This window comes from Cervus elaphus, chromosome 13 (assembly GCF_910594005.1).
Source record: "Cervus elaphus chromosome 13, mCerEla1.1, whole genome shotgun sequence".
NCBI lineage: Eukaryota > Metazoa > Chordata > Mammalia > Artiodactyla > Cervidae > Cervus > Cervus elaphus.
The window spans coordinates 6,664,422-6,688,933 of NC_057827.1; the positions used below are offsets into that span (position 1 = coordinate 6,664,422).

Genomic DNA, 24,512 nt, shown 5'->3' on the forward strand with positions numbered 1-24,512 from the left:
AATGTTCAAACTACCACACAACTGCACTCATCTCACATGCTAGCAAAACAGTGCTCAAAATTCTCCAAGCAAGGATTCAACAGTCCATGAACCAAGAACCTGCAGATCCTCAAGCTGGATTTAGAAAAGCCAGAGGAACCAGAGATCCAATTGCCAACATCTGTTGGATCACAGAAAAAGCAACAGCGTTCCAGAAAAACATCTACTTCTGCTTCACTGACTATGCTAAAGCCTTTGACTATGTGGATCACAGCAAACTGCGGAAAATTCTTCAAGAGATGGGAATACCAGACCACTTTACCCACCTCCTGAGAAACCTGTATGGAGATCAAGAAGCAACATTTAGAACCAGACAGGGAACAATGGATTGGTTACAAATAGGCAAAGAAGTACTTCAAGACTGTATATTGTTACCTTGTTTATTTAACTTACATGCAGAGTACATCATGCGAAACGCTGGGCTCGATGAAGCACAAACTAGAATCAAGGCTGCAGGGAGAAATACCAATAACCTCAGACAAGCAGATGACACCACCCTTACAGAAGAAAGCGAACTAAAGAGTCTGTTGATGAAAGTGAAAGAGGAGAGTGAAAAGGCTGGCTTAAAACTGAACATTCAAAACACTAAGATCATGGTGTCTGGTCCCATCACTTCATGGCAAATAGATGGGGAACAGTGGAAACAGTGGCTGACTTTATTTTTCTGGGCTCTAAAATCACTGCAGATGGTGACCGCGGCCATGAAATTAAAAGACTCTTGCTCCTTGGAAGGAAAGCTATGACCAACTTAGACAGCATATTAAAAAGCAAAGACACTACTTTGCCAACAAAGGTCCATATGGTCAAAGCTATGGTTTTTCCAGTAGTCGTGTATGGTTGTGAGATTTAGACAATAAAGAAGGCTGAATGCTGAAAAATTAATGCTTCTGAACTGAACTGTAGTGTTGGAGAAGACTCTTGAGAATCCCCTGGACTGCAAGGAGATCCAACCAGTCAATCCTAAAGGAAATCAGTCCTGAATACTCATTAGAAGGATTGAGGCTGAAGCTCCAGTACTTTGGCCACCTGATGCGAAGAACTGACTCACTGGAAAAGACCCTGATGTTGGGAAAGATTGAAAGCAGGAGGAGAAGGGGACCACAGAGGATGAGATGGTTGGATGGCATCACCAACTCGATGGACATGAATTTGAGCAACCTCTGGGAAATGGTGAAGGATAGGGAAGCCTGGCGTGCTGCAGTCCATGGGGTCACAAAGAGTCAGACACAACTGAACAACAACAAAGATGACAGGCACATGGCATCAACTTATCTGCTTGTTTGTAAATTTTTAAAATAAATCATTCGGGGAAAATACTGTTGCCATATTGCAACTTTTTTTTTTTTTCCAGTGGGTTTTGTCATACATTGATATCAATCAGCCATAGATTTACACGTATTCTAAACAGCCATCAACTACATTTAACTACAGAATAAGATATAGTTTCCACAAAAAAGGTTTTACTTAAATTAGTATATTTTCCTTTAGAAATATGTTTAACAGTAACTGCTGAGTACTCTTTTACTGAGGTTTATTATCTGTGCCTAAATAGTTTCTTACACAGGATACACAGAAACTGTAGAATAAACATTTATATAAAATTACTCATCTTAAAAAATCTTTTGGTTTTTTAAACAGCATGACATTTTAGAGTGAAGTATAATAAACAAACAATAAAATATATCCCTCCATCTCCCTCCAATTAAGATCTGAAAGGGAAAGGAATACAAAGCACATGTTGGCATTACTGTACAACTACTACCAATTCTGTGATGATCATGAAATATGGTCTTTGATTTCTGTTTCTGATTCAAAGACAATCAAGACAAAACTTGTTCCATGACTAATTATATACTTGCGTGTCTACCATGGATCAGGCAATTTGCTGTAATTTCTGTGATAAAGATCTGGCTGGCTGGCTGACTACTTTGCAATTCTAGATAGCTGGATCACCTATAAAACAATCTTTTTGTTAGCGAGCTCAGAAAACCTTGGAAATACTTAAAAACTTAATACATTTAATATACACTGCTGAGAAAACACCTAGAGTTCTTTCAGTGTTAGGGTGAAAAAATTATTAAGATAGATCTTTTATACTAAAGATTATTTAATATATATCAAAGTTAGTTTTGTATAGATGATAAATAAACTCATAGGTATATTCCTCCATCAACTGAACTGTACAATTACTAAACCATCTGAGAAAACATAAAAAACTAACCAGAACTGAGCCACCAAGAGAAAAAGGAAGCACCAGACCAATTCCCCCACAGAAACTCTGACTCACTTGTGATGCTAAAACGTTTTTGAGACCTCCAAAACCAGTTAGAAAGCTGTAGGTAAACCCAGCAAACTCAAAGACTAAACTAGCCAGAAATGTGTAAGAAAAGTTATTCCATATCAATTGCCTCAACCTCTCCCCAAGTAGCACAGTTCACAACAGTGATGAAAAGCCTAACTTGCAGCATCACCCTTGGATAAGGGGGAAAAAAAAAGAGAGAGAGAGAAGAATCATGTCCGACATTCCAGTTTTCAAGGGGCTGCACAAGGGACTCGTTTCTGCCTAGCCTGACTCAGAGAGCCGGCGCCAGCACACACTGGGCGCTGAGGGAACAAAAGGCAGGTCGGCTTGCTGCAGCCCAGAGAACCTCATGTGTGACGGAAAGACACAAGAGAGGGCAAAAGACTACACACTCTTGGGAAAAAAAAAATAATAAACCCCTTCAATTGGGAAATTATAAGGACAAGTCCAGAGAAGATGCACCCCCTAAAAGATTTTAGAGGTACCAAGATTCTCTAGCTACGCTGAACGACGTGATCCTCCCCTCTATGAAGCCAGTCCATGAAGAATGGGAGAGGTGTTTTCCAAATGAAAAATCCACAACAACAAGACACAAAAAACAGAATCATGACCCAGTCAAAATAAACAAAATAAAGTTCTAGAAAACGACCTTAAAGAGATAAGAGTTCTACAAATTAAAATGACCAAAAAAAATTCACTATAACTGCCATAAGGAAACAAAGTACAACAGAACATAAATTAAAAACTAGATGAAATCATGGTGCATGCACAAAATGAGAACATCAACAAAAAGAAAATATAAAAAAAAAAAAAAACCCAAACAAAAATTCTAGAGCTGAAGAATATAATAACTGAATTGAAAAATTCACAAGAGGGGATCAATGGCAGATTTGATCAAGCCTAACGGGGGCGGGGGGGAATCAATGAACTTGACAGGTGAGTCTTTGAAATTCTTGAGTCAGAAGGAAAAAAAGCAAAAAAAAAAAAAAAAAAAAAACCCCACAAAGTGAAGAAAGTCAAAGGGACTTATGGGATGGAATATCATCAAGTTGACCAACATATGCATTGGGGAATACCAGCTAGAGAAGAGAGAATGAAGCAGGCTAAATGAAAAACTAATAGTCAAGTGCCTCCCAAATCTGAGGAAGAAAATGGACATCTTAATTTTAAGAGGCTCAAAGGACTCCAATTAGGATGAACCCAAAGAGGCACATAGTAAGATGCAAAATAAAAAATAGAGAATTCTGAAAGCTACTAAACAGAAACACCTGGTCACACACAAGGAAGCTATCGTAAGACTACAAATATACTTATCAGCAGAAATCTTGCAGGCCAGAAAGGAATATGATGACATAGTCACAGTGCTGGAAATAAGTAACCTCCAACCAAAAACACTATTATTTGGCAAAACTGACTTTAAACGCAAAGGAGATATAAAGACCTCCTAGCATAAAAAAAAGCTGAGCTAGTTCATCACCATTAAACCTGCCTTACAAGAAATACAAAAGGATACACGACAAAACAGCATCTGAAAATATAACGCCTTCGGGTAAAGGCAAATTTATAGACAAACAAAGAATCCTGTAATACTGCAATGGTGATGAGTAAATCACTTTATATTCAGGTAGAGTTAGAACAACACTAAAAAAAAAAAAAACTCCACTGTAAGGACTTCTCTGGCAGTCCAATGGTTAGGAAACCACCTGACAAGGCAGAGGACGCAGGTTCAACTCTGGTCAGGAAACTAAGATTCCGTCTGTTGCCAAGCAACTGAGTTCTCGTGCGGCAACTGCCAAGCCCGCACATCACAACCAGAGACAACTAAAGAGTCCACGCACCACAACAAAAGATCCGACACACGCAACAAAGACTCTGAGTGCTGCAGCTAGCACTCGACACAGTCAAACACACAAATAACTGTTTTTAAACTCAGCTATATGTTAACGGATATGAAATACAAAAGGTGTGATTTATGTCATAACAAAAAGGAGAAACATGTAAAGTTTTTGTATGCAACTGAAATAATCAGTTGTTTAAAATACATCACTTCTACTCTAAGATTTTATGTAATCACCACGGTGAACACAATGGTAAACACTAGCTTTCCCAGTGACTCAGTGGTAAAGAAGCTGCCTGTAATAGAAGCTACAGGAAACACACGTTCAATCCCTGGGTCGGGAAGATCCCCTGGAGAAGGGAATGGCTACTCACTCCAGTATTCTTGCCTGGAGAATTCCATGCACAGAGGAGCCTGGCGGGCTACAGTCCATAGGGTCACAAAGAGTCAAACATGACCGAAATGACTTAGCACACAAACACAAAGACAGTACTTACAAAAGACGCACAAAGAAAGGAATCAAAGCATGTCACTATAAGGGAAAAAAAAAAAACCAACAAAACACAAAGGAAGACATCTCACAGGAAAAAAGGGAAAAAAATAACCATAAGATATACAAAAAACAATTAGCAAGATGGCAATAGTAAATCCTTTCCTATCAGTACTTTAAATATTAATGGATTAAACTCCTAATCAAAAGATACAGAATGGCTAAATAGGTTAATAAATTAAAAAAAAAGAAAAACCCAACTGTGGGGAAGAGAGTAAATCAACCACGACGGCGTGTCCAGGCTCTTCTGCCCCAGGTCTTGTAAACAGTGAGCATGCCGCAGCTGAGATCACTGGTCGCACTGTGCATGTACATCATGAGGCACTGCTTGGTCACGGGCTGCTGTGTGCGGTCAGCACGTGTGAGCTCCACCTAGAAAGCGGCGGCGTTTCTGCTGCGTCACGGCTGTGCCCGTGGGGCCAGCCACGGGAGGAGAGAGTACAGCAGGTCTGCTGCTCCGGCTGCGGCGCCAGCCGGGCGAGAACGAAGAATACACGGGTCTGCAAGTCCCACGGCTCCCTGAGCTTCTTCCAGCTTCCCCACTGGTGCCTTGTCTACCGTGGGTTCAGTGAGCAGCGTGCACAGTGAGATACAGTGAGACACCTGGCGTCGTGGAGAGGGTCAGCAAGACCCCAACTAACGCTGTACACAGAAGAGTTACTCTACAGATACAAGGACACACACACACAAGCTGAAAGTGAAACAAAGGAAACACATACTGTGCAAGTGATAACCGAAAGAAGGCAGATGATATGAGAAAATAAAGACCTGTAAGTTAAAAACTCTCATTAAGAAACAAAGGACATAACATAATTTTTTTAAAATGGTCAATTCACTGAAAGATACAACTAAAAATATATGTGCAGAGCACTGAAATAAATTAGGGAAACACTGACAGAATCGAAGGAAGAAACAGACTGTAAAAATTATAGCAGGACATTTTAGTATCTCACTTTCAATAGTATATCTATCTACCTGACACAATCATTTGGGAGACAAAGGACTTGAACACTGTAATAGACCAAATGGACCTAACAATCAAATAAAAGATGCTGCCCAAAACAACAGAACCTGCATTTCCTCAACTGCACATGAGACGTTTTCCAGGAGAGAGCACATGCCATGCCACAAAACAATTTTAGCCAAATTTCAGAAGATGGTGAGCATACTGTGTCCTTCCCAACTGCAAGAGAATGAAATAAAAAATCACAGTCAAAAGGAAAACCTGAATAGCCACTATGGAAATTAAACAACATAGTCTGAACAACCAATGGGTCAAAGAAGAAATCAGAAAAAAACAAAAAAGTTACAGAATACCTTGAAAGAAACAACTATGAAACACAACATACCAAAATGTATGGGACACAGCGGAAGCATGGGAGGTTCACAGTGGTAAACACCCACATTAAAAAAGAGAAAAGACCTCAAATCAACAACCTAATTTTAGACCTCAAGTAACCAAAAAACAAGCTAATTCAAACTTAGAAGGAAACAATGAAGATTACAAAGAAATGAAATAGAGCACAGAGGAAGAGAAAAACTAACCAACGACAGTTGTTTGGGGGGAATTTCGAGAAAATCATCAAATCATTTGCTAAACCAAGAAAAAACTCAAATTTTCAAAATCAGAAATAAAAGAAGATAAATTATAATGATGCCACAAAGACAGAAAATATCATAAGAGACCACTAACAACAAGATACACCAATGAGCTGAATAACCTTAAAAAAATGAGTATATATTTCTACAAAAGTCCAGGACAAGATAGCTTCACTGGAGAATTCTACCAAAGATTTAAAGAAGAATTAACACCAACCCTTCTCAAACTCGTCCCCAAAAATGAAGAGAAGGCTACCCTTCCAAATTTACCTATGAGGCCAGCATAATCCTGATGCCAAAATGAAAATGAGACAAGAAAAACACACACCAATAACCCTGATGAATATGGATGCAAAAATCAATAAATTACTAGGAAGCAAAATCTGACAACACTTTCAAGTTATACACCATCACCAGGTGGGATTTATTCCTGGAATGTTAAGGATGTTTCATCATATGAAAATCGATCAACGTCATATACCAAACTGACAAAATGAAGGACAAAAATAACATGGTCACCTCAACTGATGCAGAAAAAGCATTTGACAAACACCCTTTCATAACAAAAAGTCAAACTGGACACAAAAGGAAAATTATCTCAACATAATAAAGGCCATATAAAAAGTCCACAGTCACTATCATGCCCAATGGTGAAAAACTGACAGCTTTCCTTCTAAGATCACGAACAAGGCAACGATGCCTACTCTCCTTTCAACACAGGATTCCTGGCAATCCTAGTCAGAACATTCAGGTAAATAAAACCAATGAAAGTATACAAATAGGAAAGGAAGAAACAAAAGCATCTCTGCCCAGAGGAAACCATAAAGATTACACGCACACAAACTGTTAAAACTAATAAATGAATTTGGTAAAGTTGCAGGATGCAAAAATCAGTTTTGTTTCTATGAACTAACAATGAACAACTTGAAAAGGAAATTAAGAGAATATTCCCCTCCATATCAGCATAAAAAATAAAATTCTTATGGACAGACTTATTGAAGGAGGCAAAAGACTAGTACACTGAAAATGACAATACACTGCTGAAAGAAACTAAAGACACAAACAAATGGAAAGATATCCTGTGTTCATTGACTGCAAAACTGAAGTGCTGTTACAATGTCCATACTACCCAAAGAAATCTAAAGATTCAATTCAATCCCTATCAAAATCCCAATGACATTTTCTCAGAAATAGGAAAAAATAATCCTAAAATTCATATGGAATCTCAAAGGATGCCAAATAGCAAAAATAATCTTGAGAGAGAAAACAACGCCAGAGGCTTCACAAGTCCTGATTTTAAAACGTCTTTACAAAGCTACAGTAACCACAACAGCATGGCACTGGTATAAAGACAAGACATACAGACCAAGGGGACATAACAGAGAAGCCAGAAATAAACCCTCAGAACATAACAGTCAAACCATCTTCAACAAAGGTACCAAAGGCACACAATGTGGAAAGAGCAGTCTCTTCAAGTGGTGCTGGGAAAACTGAGTATCCCCACACAAAGAATGAAGCTGGACCCTTAGTTTATACAATACAATATAAAAGTTTACGCAAAATGGATCAACCTAAATATGCAAGCTGAAACTACCAAACTCCTAGAAGAAAACATAAGGAAACAGTTTCAGGACATGAGATTTGGACAATGAATTCTTTGATATGACACCAAAAGCACAGGCAACAAAAGCAAAAATAGACAAATGGGGCTATATCAAACTTAAAACTGTGTATCAAATTTATGTAACCTTGCTAAGAAATGTAGGTCTTTTGGAATTTACTGACTATGGACTTTCAGGACACTATTTCCTGACTTCCTTTCTCTCTGGCTATTCTTCAGATACTTCCCTTCCTAATCTAGAAATGCTTATACTCCCCAGGGACGAGCCATTAGACATTTCTCTTTTGTATTTCTCTTTGGACACTTTCATCTTTCAAGGCTTTAGCAATACCTGATGACTTCCAAATGTCTTCTTCAGTATATTTCAAACTCTGCCTGAGAAAATATTATTATTTTCTATTATTTCAGGTCTTATGGCTATTTTTTATGGGCTCTTTCTTCAGGGAACTGTTTAAGGGGTGGGGGGCAGGGGGAACCCAGAAGATTTTTAACATCACAGGGACTCAGGAGGCATGGCAATATAAAAAGAGGCAACTTGGCCAAGATGAACTTCAAAGGATGACTGGGGAACAGATGACACTGAGGGTGGGAAGACTGTTTCAGATAAGAGAGAAATGAGTGAGTGAAGGCAGAGGACCCCTGGATGCAGTTCAGTAGCATACAGTTCAAGCAAGAGCTCAAAGGCTAAGCAAAGGCAGGGACAGGCCAGATTACAGGAGGGTTTTTAAGACATGATAAGGAATTCAGATTTCAGCCAGCAGAGAAGTAATCTTACAAAGGTCAGGAACTTTCTTCCCATAAAAATGCATATATACTTAATCTGGCAAGAAGTTTCAGAATATTCACACACTTTTCATAAACCACTAGATAAGAACATCTGCAGCAGGAGTCATTAAAGGGTTTTAAGTAAGTCAATGACTAAGTCAAATCTGCCTTTATGACAATTCCATGTTTTAAACTGGGACCAAAATTGGCAAAACTGGAGGCAGGCAATCTAGCTAGGTAACGACTACTATTAGAGACCAGACAAAGAGTGAAGAAGTAGCAGGAAAGAAGAGGAAACTGATGCAAGAAACATCAATAACAATAAAAATTCATTAACATAGTGAGTGGGTTTTGCACATTATGGCCTTTAATCCTCACCAAGTATTCTAGGAGAAGGACTGTAAACTATTCTAACATTTCTTAAAATCTTTAAAGGACATGTACAACATAATAAATAAAACACAAATTCGCACTGACCCTAAAAACTGCTTCGCTGGAGTACTTCAACAAAATAGCAGGGTTGTGTGCTCACTATGCCTTCTGAGAAGACTCCGTCAGAGGCATTCATCCCTAGCATGAACCAGAAGCATGTTTCCTTCTATTTAAAGACTCAGCTTAGTATCATTTCAGGATCATGACTGCTGCTCCCACAGTAACCTGTACCTATTTTCAGTACACTTTATAATAAGTGCCTATTAATTACATGGTAAGCTCCCTGAGACACATGATCTGACCATTTATCTACAGTTACATTCTCAGAACCTAGCAAATTTCAGAACCTCAGTGAGGATTCTTCATTTTCTCTCCTGATACTGTCTAGAAAGCAGTGTCAATTAACTATTTTTTTCTAGTATGTAACCACAAAGGCAAACAGGTATCAGTTCCTTAGGAGTATCAGAGGCACACAGAAGTATATGCAAAGGCTCTATCTGGAGAACAAGAACATGGTATCAGAACCCATAGGAGAGAATCCTGAAAACAGAAGAGCTATCTTTATTTTGTATCTTTTACTTCAGAATGTATTTCAAGACATTATTTAATCCAAAAATGTTTTTATACACATATAAGTATATTTAATTTGGAGTTGTATATAAATATTTTCTTCCACTCCACAGACAAAAGAGCATCTAAGCTACATCTCAGCTTCTGATTTCTGGTTCCACAAGCTAGGAGTAATTACTCCAATCCAGTAACAAATGAAAAGATGAAAAGACTAAAGGACTCCACAACTCTTCTTGGATCCCTAAACGAGGAAGGCACATAAGGCCAAATGTGTCTGATACTGACAGACAGGTACATACATGGAGTCATAGTTTACTGAACAGAGACCCACAAGCAGGAACCTGTGACAGGACAGAAAAACCTTAACTTTAATGACAAACTCCCAGAGGCTCGGCCTTGAGAAAATCTGGAGTTACAAACTCCAGGGGGAGGGGCCAGTCATAAGGGAGCCCCCAGAGTTTTTATGAGAATTACCCCAAGGAGCTTGAGCAGGTTCTCAGAGCCAGTACTGAGAAAACTCCTCATGCTTCTAGCAGGGGGGCAGAGAAAGGAACCATTTTGAGATGTACCAGTGCCCTCTCTTCTTATCAAGGCCTGTCCTCGGGCAAAAATACTTTACCCTGATGAGATATTATCAAATGCTTCCTTTCCGCTTATGCCTTACTATCACATTGAGTGAGTAAGTGAGTGAAGTCACTCAATTGTGTCCGACTCTTTGCGACCCCATGGACTGTAGCCCACCAGGCTCCGCCATCCATGAAATTTTCTAGGCAAGAGTACTGGAGTGGGTTGCCCTTTCCTTCTCCAGGGGATCTTCCCGACCCAGGGATCAAACACGGGTCTCCCACATCATGGGCAGACGCTTTACCGTCTGAGCCACCAGGGAATCCCATACTGATGGCCTATTACAGCAATTCCTTTTACTTGGGAAATCATGTCCAGCTATCAAGAAAAAATTACAAAGCATACTAAAAGGCAAAAAACACTATTGGCAACCACAGAGCAAGCGCTAAGAATTAGAAATGGCAGAGATGTTGGAATTATCATACCAGGAATTTAAACCAACTAAGAGCTAGTTAATATATAATTTACTAAGCTTTACTGAATGGAGAAGGAAATGGCAACCCACTCCAGTACACTTACCTAGAAAATTTCATGGATGGAGGAGCCTGGTGGGCTACAGTCCATGGGGTCGCAGAGTCGGACCCGACTGAGCGACTTCACTCGCTCACTCAGTGAATAATGCAGGGCTTCTCTGGTGGCTCAGACAGAAAAGAATCTGCCTGCAATGCAGAATACCCAGCTTCAATCCCTGAGTGGGGAAGATCCCCTAGAGAAGGGAACGGCAATCCACTCCAGTGTTTTTGCCTGGAGAATTTCATGGACAGGAGCCTGGCGGGCTACAATTCATGGGAGTTGCAAAGAATCAGACACAACTGAGTGAGTGACTAACACACAAGTTGGATTATCGAAGGACTGCAGGCTTGGTAATTCACCATATCAATAGACTAAAAAGGAAAAACCATATGATCTTTCCAATGAATAGACAGCATGTAAATGCAAGCAGAGATAGATATCCTAAGAAAGAACCAAAACAAACAAACCTAGAGATCAAAAACACTGTAACAGAATTTTTAAATGTCTTCTGAGTGCTTAATAGTAGACTGGAAACAACTAAGAAAAGAATCTCTGAACTTAGATACTATCAATAGAATATTTGAAAATTAAATAGCAAGGAGAACAAAGACTAACAACTCTGGGACACTATAAAAAGTGTCACACACACACAATGGGAATACTAGAAAAAGAAGAAAGGACCATCAGAACTATCTGAAACAATCACTGAGAATGTCCCTAAATTAGCATCAGACACCAAGCTACAGATCCAGGAAGCTCAAAAAACACCAACCAGGAAAAATGCCCACTCTAAAACCCTACACTTAGGGATATCATTTTCAAACTACAGATAATCAAAGATAAAGAAAAAAAATCTGAAAGAAGCCAGAGGAAGAAAATTCCTTACCTACAAAATATCAAAAATAGGAATTATATCTGACTTCTCCTCAGAAACCATGAAAGGAAAGTGAAATGAAATATATTAAGTACTAAGGGGGATGGGGAGAATGGAGAAAGAAAAAAATAACAACCTAGAATTCTATACCCTGTGAAATTCTTCAAGAGTGAGGCAGAAATAAAGACTCAGACAAATAAAACTTGAGGGAATTTGTTATCAGCACACCTGCCTTGCAGGAATGTTAGAAGAAATTCTCTGAAGAGAAGGAAAATGATACAGATTGGAACCTCAAATTTACATAAAGAAGGACAAGCACTGATAAATACATAAGTGAAAAGTAAAAGAAAACCTTTTATTTTTCTTAATCTTAACTAATCTAAGACATACAAGTTGTTTAAAATAATATCAACTATGTATTTGGTTTATGAATACTTCTGTGTGTACATATGTGTGTGTGTGTATCTACTCATGTATTTGTATATGTTGTTGTTGTTTAGTCATGAAGTTGGATCTGACCCTTTTGCAACCCCATGGACTGAGGTACACCAGAATCCTCTGTCCATGGGATTTCCCAGGCAAGAATACTGGAAGGGGTTGCCATTTCCTTCTCTAGGGCATCTTCCTGACTAAGGGATAGAACCTATGTCTTCTGCACTGAAAGGTGGATTCTTTACCACTGATTGTCAGAGTGGATCAAAAAACAAGACCCAATTATACATTATCTGTACTTTATAAAAGACACATATATGTTAAATAGGAAAAATATATACCATGCTAACAATAATCAAAAGAAAGCAAGAGTAGCTATATTAATTTCAGCCAGAGCAGACGCCAAAGAAAAGTTATCAGGGTCACACCTCCTAGAATAAAGAGTAATGGAAATGAAAACAAAAATAAACAAATGGGACCTAATTAAAAGTTTTGGCACAGCAAAGGAAACCACAAACAAGATGAAAAGACAACCTTCAGAACGGGAGAAAATAAGTGCAAATGAAATAACTGACAAAGGATTAATCTCCAAAATATACAAGCAGTTCAAGTAGCTCAATAGCAGAAAAACAAATAACCCAATCAAAAAATGCACAGAAAATCTAAACAGACACTTCTCCAAAGAAGGTGAACAGACAGCCAATAAACACATGAAAAAATGCTCAACACCACTCATTATTTAGAGTAACGCAAATCAAAACTACAAGGAGGTATCACCTCACAGCGGTTGGAATGACCATCTTCAAAAAATAATCAGTCAATGCTGGAGAGGCTGTGGAGAAACGGGAACTCTCTTGCACAATTGGTAGAAATGTAGATTGATAACAGCTACTATGATGAATAGGATTTCTTAATAAACTAGGAATAAAACTACCATATGATTCAGCAATCCCACTACTGCACACATACCCTGAGAAAATCATAATTAAAAAAGATACATGTGCACCAATGTTCATTCCAACAGTATTTATAATAGGTAGTACATGGAAGAAATCTAGATGTCCATCAACAGATGAATGGATAAAGAAGTAGTGGTGCATATACAATAGAATATTACTCAAATATAAAAAGGAACGAATTTCAGTCAGTTAGTGAGGTGGGTGAACCTACAATCTGTTACACAGAGTAAAGTCATTAAGAGAAAAACAAATATATATTAAAGCATATATATGGAATCTAGAAATCTGTTATTAATGAACCTATTTGCAGGGCAGGAATGGAGATGCAGACCTGTGGATACAACAGGGGGGAAAGGGTAGGACAAACTGAAAGAGCAGCACTGACAAATATATACGACCATATGCAAAAGAAAGCTAGTGGGAAGCTGGTGCCTAACAGTGAGCTCAACTCCACGGGGCTCTGTGACAACTCAGAGGGGTGGGATGGGGTGGGGCTGGGGAGGTTTAAGAGGGCGGGGACTCGTATATACTCATGGCTGATTCACCTTGTATGGCAGAAACCAACACAACAATGTAAAGCAAGTATCCTTCAGTTAAAAATAAAACAGTAAGTTATCAGGGCTAAAAGGGGGCATTACACAAGGAGAAATGGGTCAGTTCTCCAAGATAATATCGCAATCCTTAATGTGTACGCATCGAACAACAGAGCATCAAATAACTTCAGGCAAAAAGTGATAGAACTACAAGGAAAACTAGAGCAATCCACTACTATAGTCAGAGACTTCAATACCTCTCTATCAGGAATGGGCAGATGGAGCAGGCAGAAAATCATTAAGGACACAGTTGGACTCAAGAGCACCATCAATCAACTGGATACAACTGACATCTCTGGACTATTTCATCCAACAACAGCAGATTACGTTCTTCTCAAACTCACATGGAACAGGTGACATTCTGGGCCAAAAAACACACCATAACACATTTAAAGAACATCAGACTTCCATGTTGGTATTAAATGAGCCAAACAGAGAAATCAATATGAAACCAGTCAAACGACATTAAATCCCCCAAAGATAAATACAGCATGGGAAAAGGAATAGGGAAGACAGGACATGACCACTCTGAAAAAAGTTGGTCAAGGAAGGTCTCTCTGATAAGGATCATTTGAGAGCTCTAAGCAAATGAGAAAGGAAGCCATGTGGTTATCAGAGAGAAGGATCACAGAAAACAGGCACACATCTTAAGAACACCATATCATTAAGGGCAAGAGCATAAATTAAAGCAAGTGAGGATAAAAATGGGCAAAAGAAAATACAAAGGTCACAAAAGTGAAAGGAAGCACATAGAGCCTTGTAGATCCTTGGACTTTACTCTGAGAGAAAAACCTTTGAAAGGTTTTGAGCATAAGTAACAGGGTTTAATAACTTCTATTTTTGATCCAATAACAATTTCCATTTACATTATATTTCCACTTACATTATAGTTGATGTACTTACTATGTGCTGAGTTGCTCAGTCATGTCCGACTCTTTGTGACCCCATGGACTGTAGCCTGTCAGGGTCCTCTGTCCGTGGGGATTCCAGGCAAGAATACTGGAGTGGGTTGTCATGCCCTCCCCCAGGGGAACTTCCCAACCCAGGTCTCCTGTATTACAGGCAGACTCTTTACTGTCTGAGCCAGCAGGGAAGCCCAAGAATACGGGAGTGGGTAGCCAATCCCTTTTCCAGGGGAACTTCCTGACCCAGGAAATCAAACCAGGGTCTCCTGCATTGCAGGTGGATTCTTTACCAGCTGAGCTACCAGGGAAGCCCTATGAAGTTCTTATCTATAGAGAATAGATAATTATGGCCTGAGGACTATGGCCTGAGGACTAAGACCTTGGTCATGACAACATTTAGAAAAAAAATAGGATTTCCAAATACTGAACCATAAATCACTTGATACACTTACCCTTGGTTCCCTTTACAGTCTTAATTATATACCTAAAAACATAGCCGAAGTGTTAGAGATAACGTTGTAGAGTAACTACCAAAGACAAGAAATCTGAAGTTACTAGAATTGCTTTGAAATCATTAAGAAAATTAAAGAGTCTAAATTAGTATATGAAAAAAGACTACTACATGGTATGTATGAATTTAAACAAAATCCAAGTATATTATATGATTGAATAAAAAGACCTGGGTTATTGTGTCAGCTCTATTTCGAGGCTAAACTATAAATTAGCATGCAGCTGTTAAAAACTTTGTTTTTCTGTGCTCTAGGAAATGGGTGACACTAAGAATTTCTAAAAACACACATATTCTTTAATTTTATATGATTATTTAAAATGTACTCAAGGTGTTCCCTAAAGGATATCAAATGCAAATATATCTCAAAGTGGTAAAAAAAAAAAAGAATCATGTTTTAATAAATATAAGATGTTGCCATTAATAAAACACACTAGTTAATTCTTAGATAGAAACAAGAATGCTTCATCACCTCTTTTGTAAATCAAGACCCGCAAGCTTAAGGCAGAAGAAGCCGTACTACACCACTGTCTAGTTACGGTTTCCACAGCCACAGGAATCTGAGAAGCTTCGGTAGACATGAAAACTTGGAGCTACAGTCTCACAGTTATGGCCAGAAGCTTAGAAATCTTTGTCCAAACACCGTGGTAGATCTAATTTTCAGTTACTCCACCTTACAATGGGCAACAGCATGGTACCTTGCTAAACTCAACCAGAACTTAACAGCAGAATCTCACCTGGAACCTCACGATAAACATCCTATCACACCTCACATTCTTGCCATGCTACAAAACACAAGCCTCATCTTTCCTTTTCATTCTTTACTCTTGATGCATCCATCTAACCTCTTCCATCAAGATCTCCAGACATACATTCATGATATCTTCAATTGCTTTATATGTTTTCTCAATCTCTTAGCTTTCACTGAAACCTAACGCCCCCAAATGCATTTCTTATAATTCTTTTAAGTGAGGTTTCCAAAGACAACTCAAATATCCTTCTTATTCATTGTTATTAAAAATAATGCCCATCCCCTGTTAAAAAAAAAAAAAAAAGCACAATACAGACACAACTTATACTTAGAAACTTTCTGGTAAATTGCATCCATACACTAAAGCCTCTATTTTGCCCCATTTATATCACTGGCATTGTGACTTCAATGCTTGTATGCATGATCTATCCCAACCCTCGAGCCCCCAAAATACTTGACTTTTTTAACTTGAGGGTCCCTCATCTCCTCTCAGTTTCAGCCAATCACTACCTTAGGCTCTGATCACCATCATCTATGCTTGTAACAGTTTCACTTAAACTATCTTTTTGACCCATCAGGCGTTTTGTAACCAACCCAGCACCTTCATCTGGCACCACAACCTTTCCAACGGTGGCCATCACCAATGACATGTAAATTCAACTACTGCAATGTTAACACTCTACACACATGCCACTCCCATCTGCTCTAACAGTCAGTGGTGAAATACCATGCATCTTCTAGCTATTAGAAAAGTTGTCAAACTGCAAGTATGGATAAGTTCATCTTAGCTGGGTACTCTGTTAGCATGAGACTCTCAACATCTGATCCACTTCACCCATTTTCCCCAAGAACTTTCCAAGTTTTCAGTCTTTTCAAATCCCCTAACCAAACTCTAAGTTCCACAAAAACTACTTTAAAATGTTTCTTAAAAAGTTACATGGTCAAAACACTATAGATATACCTGCACTCCTATGAGGATGGCTTACAGTGAAGGAAAAAAAAAAAACCCAAGTAATTACAAACGTTGAGAATGTATGGAATTATAATCTTTGTGCATTATGTGGTCAAAATGTTAAAGTGGTACAGCCACTCTAGAAAACAGTATGAAGGTTTCTTGCGCAAAAAATTAAAAATAGGACTATCATATGATCCAGCAATCTGACTTCTGGGCATATACCCAAAGAAATAAAAGCAGGGTCTCGAAAAGGTATTCATATATTGCAGCATTATCTGCAATAGCTAAAACAAAAGCAACCGGTGTCCATCAGCAGATAAATGGATAAACGAAATGTTACATACATACAACAGATTATTCAGTTCCTAAAAGGGAAGAAAATTCTGACACACATTACAGCATGGATGAACCTTGATATCATGCAATGTAAGTAAAATAAGCCCATCACAAAAAGACAAATACTGTGGGCACTCATAGTATATGAGGTATTGTTGCCCAAATCAAAGTAGAATGGTGATTGCCAGTGTCTGGGGAGAAGAGTGGAATGGGGAGTGATTTTTTTTTAAACTGACAACAGTTTCAGTTTTGCAAGATGAAGAGAGTTACAGAGATGATGGTGGCAATCACTGCACAACAATATAGATGTAACTAATTACCACTAAATGGAACATTTTGTAGTGTGTATTTTACCACACACAAAAATTTTAAGTTACATGGACACATATGTTTGAAACATACATTTTATAATTCCTTCTTGGAGATGCACAATGTATATCATTTTAAAGGATTTTTCACAATTTTCAGGAAAGAAATCTGCTGTTTAAGTCTGTATGTCCCAAGCTTAATCAACAATGAAACCACTTCTTCCAGAAGCACACAGTGGTGTGGCTGACCTAATTTACTAAGAAAATTGACAGTTTAGGCACAATGGCTTTGACTTCCCCATTCTTAACTACCAATACATTTAATATCACATATTCATCCTTACCTTCCTCTTCTAGTTTCATAAGCGTCTTTGCTCTTATTCAAGAGAAATCCCTATACCTATATTCTTCATTCCAACCCTTACTACTTTAAAGCCCTGATTCAGTAATCACCATCTCTAGTTATTTTAAACTTCTTATATTATCACAACTAATCACTGAAGTCTTACCTACTTCACTTTCTAAAGACTTTTCTTTAAACCAGAAAACTTTATCTTGAATTCCTAATATACTACTGCCCTTATTTAGGCTTTCACTGACTAAAACTTGGTCATCCTACCATATGATTTCTCTTCAATCCTGTTTCCTTGCCAGCAAAGTTACTAAAAATATATATATCTAACAAGGTTACCCTACTTAGCAAATTCTTTACTGACTCCCAAATACCTACGAGAGACAGCCCAAGGCCGTTCACATAGCATGCAAGCACCTAGTCCTTTTTATCCAGTCTCATCTCCTTTAATTTCCCACTTTTCAGTTAGTCTATAATCTAAAAATCCTCAACTGCCTACTGTTTCCTACATTTACTATGCGGCTCTGTAAGTGCTCGTGCTTCTGCCTAGGACGTGCTAGCTAACTCCCAGTCACTCTTCAAGACTTAACTTGGCCTTCCCTGATCACCCTGTTTTCTGCCATGTGGATTAGGTCCCTATTGCATCAAGGCACCTGAGCACACTGGTACTTCTTTACGTTCATGTTCCATCCTGGGATCCTTCTACCACCATGAATGAAATGATGTGCTTCCGGGTCTTTCACACTGAACAGACTAAAACTTCTAGAGGAGCAAAAATACGTAAGAATCCAGGGGTATGCAATTATCTGTCTAGAAGTAGAAATCTAGTAATATGTTACCATGATTTAGAGGTATTTATTTGGTAGGGAAAATTAGACATGTGTATTCCTATCTTCCAATTTACTTTCTAAAGCATTACTCCCTTTTACTGGAAATTGTTTTCAAAAAACATGATACCATTTAAAGCAATCTAGAGCAACTTAAGACACCACAGCCTCAACCAAGTTACACTTACATTCGGCTAGCTTCAATGTCGTCAGATTGAGGTTCTCCTGATGATCTGTAAAATGCAATTGAGAAAAGTTAAGCAAAATATATCATATTCAGAAAAGGAGCAAACATTTTATTTTGGAAGACAAATTTGAAAACAAGATTTAATGGGTTAACAATTTTAAAAGTTCAACATGAGAAAAAAAGTGATCAGATCAGATTGCCATACAGCACATTTATCGTTAAGGGCTAGACTAATAAAAACTCAGTTCATTTTCTTAAGGAAAGGAAACTAAACACTATTTAGATACCAACGTACAAACCAATGTAACAAATCATAATTATTTACAAAGTCAAATATTTATAATAAAAACACACAACTATGAAGCCATCTACAGCCAAGTATCAGTTATTCACAATACCAAAGGTATTCACTGGTATTCGTGGTCCCAAACTTTAGATAAAGTATCAGCAAACTACTGCCTGGGATGACTAAGGCCTGGGTCAGCCGCCTATTTTTGTAAACTTGTTCTGGGACAGAGGCATGCTCATTCATTTATATACTGTCTACGGCTACTTTTATACTACAAGAGCAGAGCTGAGAAACTTACAGACAGGTGGCCCACAAAGCCTAAAATATTTATTACCTGTCCCTTTAAAAAAAAGTCTGCCAATCTCTGCTGTAGATAATACAAATTTAAACCTAACAGCCTCATAAATTTTGAGACACTAAAGTCTGATTTACCATTCTGATCATGATTACTTTATTTCAACACAAGTAGCTGTCCCTGCAAATACACTGGCACCATGTATACCTGTCAACTGTATTCTAGGGTATTAAAAATCTTGCTGTGGATAACTATGAATTGACTTCAGTTATAAACAGTTGCCAGTTTTCTTCTACTTTTTCAATATACTGCTGCTATTTTAAGTAGAAATATTCAAAATTCTAAGACAGTAAGAAGTCTTTTATTTTCATTCTGGGGCATGAACCAATGCTGCCTACCCCACCCAACATGTTAAGAAAAACAAATTCCTATTACTCTATTCACTTTTATAACCAGCATCAGTCAACATATATTAAGGTGAATCAACATAATATTGATTTCTAACTCTTTCAATTCACAGAATAGGTAAAACATTTTTTAGAGGTCAAAAGCTAAATTTTCAAACTGATATTACAAGGACTTGATTTGTAAATTTATCACTGACTTGAGACTTCAAATTCCAAACAACTTTTATTAAAAGAATCTTAAACTTGGAGCCACCAGAGAAGAAAAAATGTTTCCCATATTTCTCAGTTTTAAAAAACTCACTTCTTTATCACTTTCAAAATTATCCCTCATTGCAGGGGTCCAAGGAAAAGAATGCAAAAAAATGTAAGAGTCCAGCAGCTCAAGTATTTATTTTAGATCTTCTCTGCAGTATATTCACATTTTCAATTTTGCACAAAATGATATTAGAACTAAAACCTGGGGCATGCTGGAGGTGGCAGTGACTTGGCAGTGACACAAATCCAAAAATTTCACTCCACCCTCTCCCCCAGGGAGCAAGCAAATCACCTTTGTGACACACCTGGTTTCCAGCAGCCTTGTGGGTAAGTACCCCAAGATTGCTTCCAAACGTGTATCTCTCAGACAGAAGAGCTAAAAAGTGATGATAACCCCATGTACCAGCTGACTCATTTTTGAAAGTGCGACCCTCCAGCATCAGATGTCATACTGTAAGGAGGCAGAGCAGGCTTGCAAAACAAAAAATAAACCTGCTGGCTCTAAGGGAAGAGAGGCAGATTAGAAGCTTTTAAACATGTAGGCGGCAAAATTTTCAAAATTAACAGGGAAAGAGAGGGGGGAAAAAATGAGGACACATTAAACTACTACTGCAAAAAGGTAAGACGCAAGCAAGAAGAAAAACAAATCCAAGTCTCAGAAGTACAATTTGTAACTGTAAAGTTTTGAGATTCTGAAATGGAACAGAGATTAAATACATCAAATGGTATCTACATTCTAATTTTCAAAGTCTGTTCCCTAAACAAGAGAATATATAAACATAAGCATCATTTAATATTAACATATATTAATGTAACTACCAAAACCACTTTAAAGTCAAACCAAGTAATTTAAATCAATTCAAGAAGAAAAAAAGAATAATAAAAATTGAAGATTACCTTAAAACAATCTACCCTAAGACTCTTAAACATAGTGCATTTGTTTTTCACTCAAAACGGAAACTGTTTTTTAATCAAGAAAAAGGTTATGAATATACACTGAACTACAAGAAGCACTTTTTATCTTATAGTGAGTCGTAAATAATAGTATCTGCCTGTATAAACTTCTAGTCATTCTGCTTACTGTATTCTGTCTGTAATGTTCTAAATAGTTTACCAGAGAGTATCCTAAAGTTAGGACCCAAACAGTCAAAATCATAAAGCAGGTAAGACCCGGGGGAACAGATACATGTGTATGTATGGCTGCGTCCTCTTGCTGTTCACCTGAACTACCACCTCGTTGTTAACTGGCTACACCCAAACACAAAACAAGTTTAAAGTCTGGGGGGAAAAAGTCCAAAACTCCAAAAAACAAACGAATAAATAAAATACCTAAGATCTAACAACAGTTTCCAAGCTTTAATGTAGCCCCTGCAGAGTCTTTATTCTTTACTGTCAAATGGTGGAAAGGAAAGATCTGGTTGTTCAGCTGCTCAGTCGTGTCCAACTCTTTGCAACCCCATGGACTGCATGCAGCGTACCAGGTTTCCCTGTCCATCATCTCCTGGAGTTTGCTCAAGCTCATATCCACTGAGTCAGTTGTAATTTTACCAAAATGAGGACACGACACAAATGAAAAAAACCCAGAAAGTACTGACTTAGGTTAACCTAAAGTTTGTCAGAAAAACAAATCAGAAGAGAGATTTTTATGAGGTGCAGCTTCTCTGGACTGCAAGCCCCTCCTTTAACTTCCACTGTAACTCTCTGGGACAGAACAGTATACCAGTGTTATTAAAACTCTCAGCACATGAAAAGCATACTTTAAAATGTATATTAAGACTTTTTTCAGAGTTTTTTTTTTTTTAAATCTTCATAATAAACATTTAAAAACTTGGAATTTTTTAGAAATACTTTCCTATTTATTCATACAGACAGGTCTGGGGAAAAGGCACAAAGTATTTCAGGAAGGAGATTAAATAGAGAAGCAGGTCACTATTCCTAGTAGTCAGTATCCCTGCCAACTATACATTTTCTTCCTTTTTTTTTAACAGCATGTATTTTACAATGGCAGCCTTTTAAAGGCTGTAAAATAACATTCAAAATTACCTTTTACAAGCTGTGGCCATTCGGTGACATCAGGGTGATCACAGCTTTGAGTCACTGATTAAAAACAGGTTGTCACACCAGTCTAGCTGCTAACTTGATCTGAGCGTAGGTTTAATAGCTCTAACAAATTAAACAAATCTTTAGTTAGAACACTTTATAAACTCAATTCATTGTTCAAAAAAAAATCTTCACAGGTTTGAATTAGGTGCCAATGCAACATTCATCAGAAGAATAATTATAGAAATGCTTTCAAGGACTATTTTCCAGCACTTTTTCCTTAAATTATTTCTTCACTTGAGAAAACATGACAATAATCTTGTACTTTTATGAAGTGTCACAGTTTACAAAAGCATTTTGGTCAACAGTATCTTAAATCTCAAGACAACTTTGGTTCTAACCTATACTGAGTAGGTACGATAGAAAAGAATTTTAAAAAACAGAAAAAAGAAGCAGCCTTAGAGTGATTAATTGACTTGCCCAAGATTTTAGTATTAGTGTTGAAGCCAGGACTAGGACTAAAACCTAGGTATATTGACTTCCTAACCAGAATTAGTATTTTGTGATTTTGCTTAGTTTTGCTATAGAGCCTCATGATTTAAATATATGTAAGTAAGCAAAGATTTAAAATATAAATTGAAAATCCACAATTATAATAGTTTAAATGGGACTAACAGTAATAAGAGTTTTCCCGGTAGTCAAATGCTTAATGAAATAGTTATACACAAACATACACACACACACATCAAGTCTATTCCTACTTATTCCATAGGATAAGCTAACATTAGCAAAAACTCCTTGGGTATTTCACAAATATTATATTCTCCTTATCAGTCATAAATCCACTAACATTCAATTTCATGAGAGAGAATGGCAAAACACAAAATCATTTTTTTCTCCCTCAACCTAGTATCTTCTGATCCCCTTACTTGACCTTAGCTGAACTGTCCTGATTATCACAGTTCACGATTTATCAGGCATCCTAATCACACTTCAATTCTGGCAAAGATACACATCAGGAATATCCCAGAATCAAGAGTTCATGTCCTGCAACTACTTTTTCCTCCTGATGATTTCCCTACCAAACTATATATCCAGGCCAAACCTGAAAAGTGATCTAAGGAAAGATGAGAAAATCAGGAGACAGAAACAAAAGACCCTTGACATTTATAAAATAGGAAGCTATCTGAGAATACTAAGGGATGAAACATCAATGCTTGAACCCATAACTCTGCAGGCTACAAACTTAGGCTTCAAATTCAGATAAGGGTAAGAGTTGACCAAAGAATACATAAGTAACTTTTGGGGACTCCAATACAGACATAGTTCATTTTATTGCACTTCACAAATAATGTGTGTCATCTCTGACAAACTCAAGGTTTGTGGCAGCCTGCCTCTAGCAAGTCTACAGGTGCCATCTTTCCAACAGCATTTGCTCACTTCATGTCTCTGTGTCACATTTTGGTTAATTCTTGCAATATTTCACATTTTTTCCTCATTATTATATTTGTTACAATGATTTATGATCAGTAACTTTTGATATTACTATAACAACTTGCTGAAGGCTCAGAAGCTGTTTAGCACTTTTTTTTATCAACGAAGTATTTTTTAATTAAGGTGTGTACACTATTTTTTAGACATAATGTTACAGCACACTTAATAGACTGTAGTAAGTCTCTGTCAGTGTGACTTTCATAGGTACTGGAAAGCCAGAGACTTCACACGATCAGCTTTATTGGCCATACTGCAGCAGTCTAGAACTGAACCTCAAACACTCTGAGGTATGCCTAAATACATGGGATTTATAATCCCTGGAAGATGTCAAATTTCCTAGATTTTCCTATCATGTTACAAGCTTCCTAATAATAACTAGGAGATTCTTGAGGTCATTTGGAAAAGAGGTAATGTGCCCCCTGAAACAAATAGTATTTCCTCTGGGGTCTTCATAAGACTAATAGTGTATGTGGATTTAAAAGATCCAAGTCTAACTTTCTAACCTGTAAAACATAAAAACGAAAAAGTCAAAATACCTTTTAATTGATTAACTGAGATGAATTAATTCATTAAAGAGCTACATGTTCTGTGAAAAATACTGAGGCAAGTTTTCTCTTCTAGACTTCCTTTTTCATTGTCCCAGAGTCAGTCTGGATACAAGGCCTTGTTTGGTCCCTTACTCAATGGAAAATCTTGGGCAAGTTTCTTAACCTCTCCAAGCCCGTTTCCCAATATATAGAACTAAGATAACAGTAGTACCTATTTCAGAGGTCTGTCATGAGGATGAACAAACATGTATTTTGTCCAAAACAGTGTCTGGCACATAGAAAAAAACCAATAAATGGAAGCTGTTATTAACTCATAACCTAACAGCCAAACTCACCCCCTCAATC

General features: G+C 37.6%; 1 protein-coding gene across 9 annotated transcripts in view; it reads right to left on the reverse strand.

The window, feature by feature from the left end:
- The window catches only part of UBE3A (ubiquitin protein ligase E3A), a 92,015-nt gene that overhangs the window by 36,907 nt on the left and 30,596 nt on the right, over positions 1–24,512 (reverse strand). For 2 of the 9 annotated variants that reach the window (XM_043921415.1, XM_043921416.1), the window contains exon 2: positions 18,841–18,885. The exons of 1 other annotated variant lie outside the window; for it this stretch is intronic. In XM_043921415.1, the coding sequence (XP_043777350.1) occupies positions 18,841–18,842 (2 nt within the window). In that variant the 5' untranslated portion in view covers positions 18,843–18,885. Of the gene's footprint in view, positions 1–18,840; positions 18,886–20,390; positions 20,587–22,128; positions 22,249–24,378; positions 24,436–24,512 lie in introns of all 9 variants that reach the window. 6 more of the 9 variants (XM_043921413.1, XM_043921411.1, XM_043921414.1 and 3 more) reach the window with 6 other exon arrangements.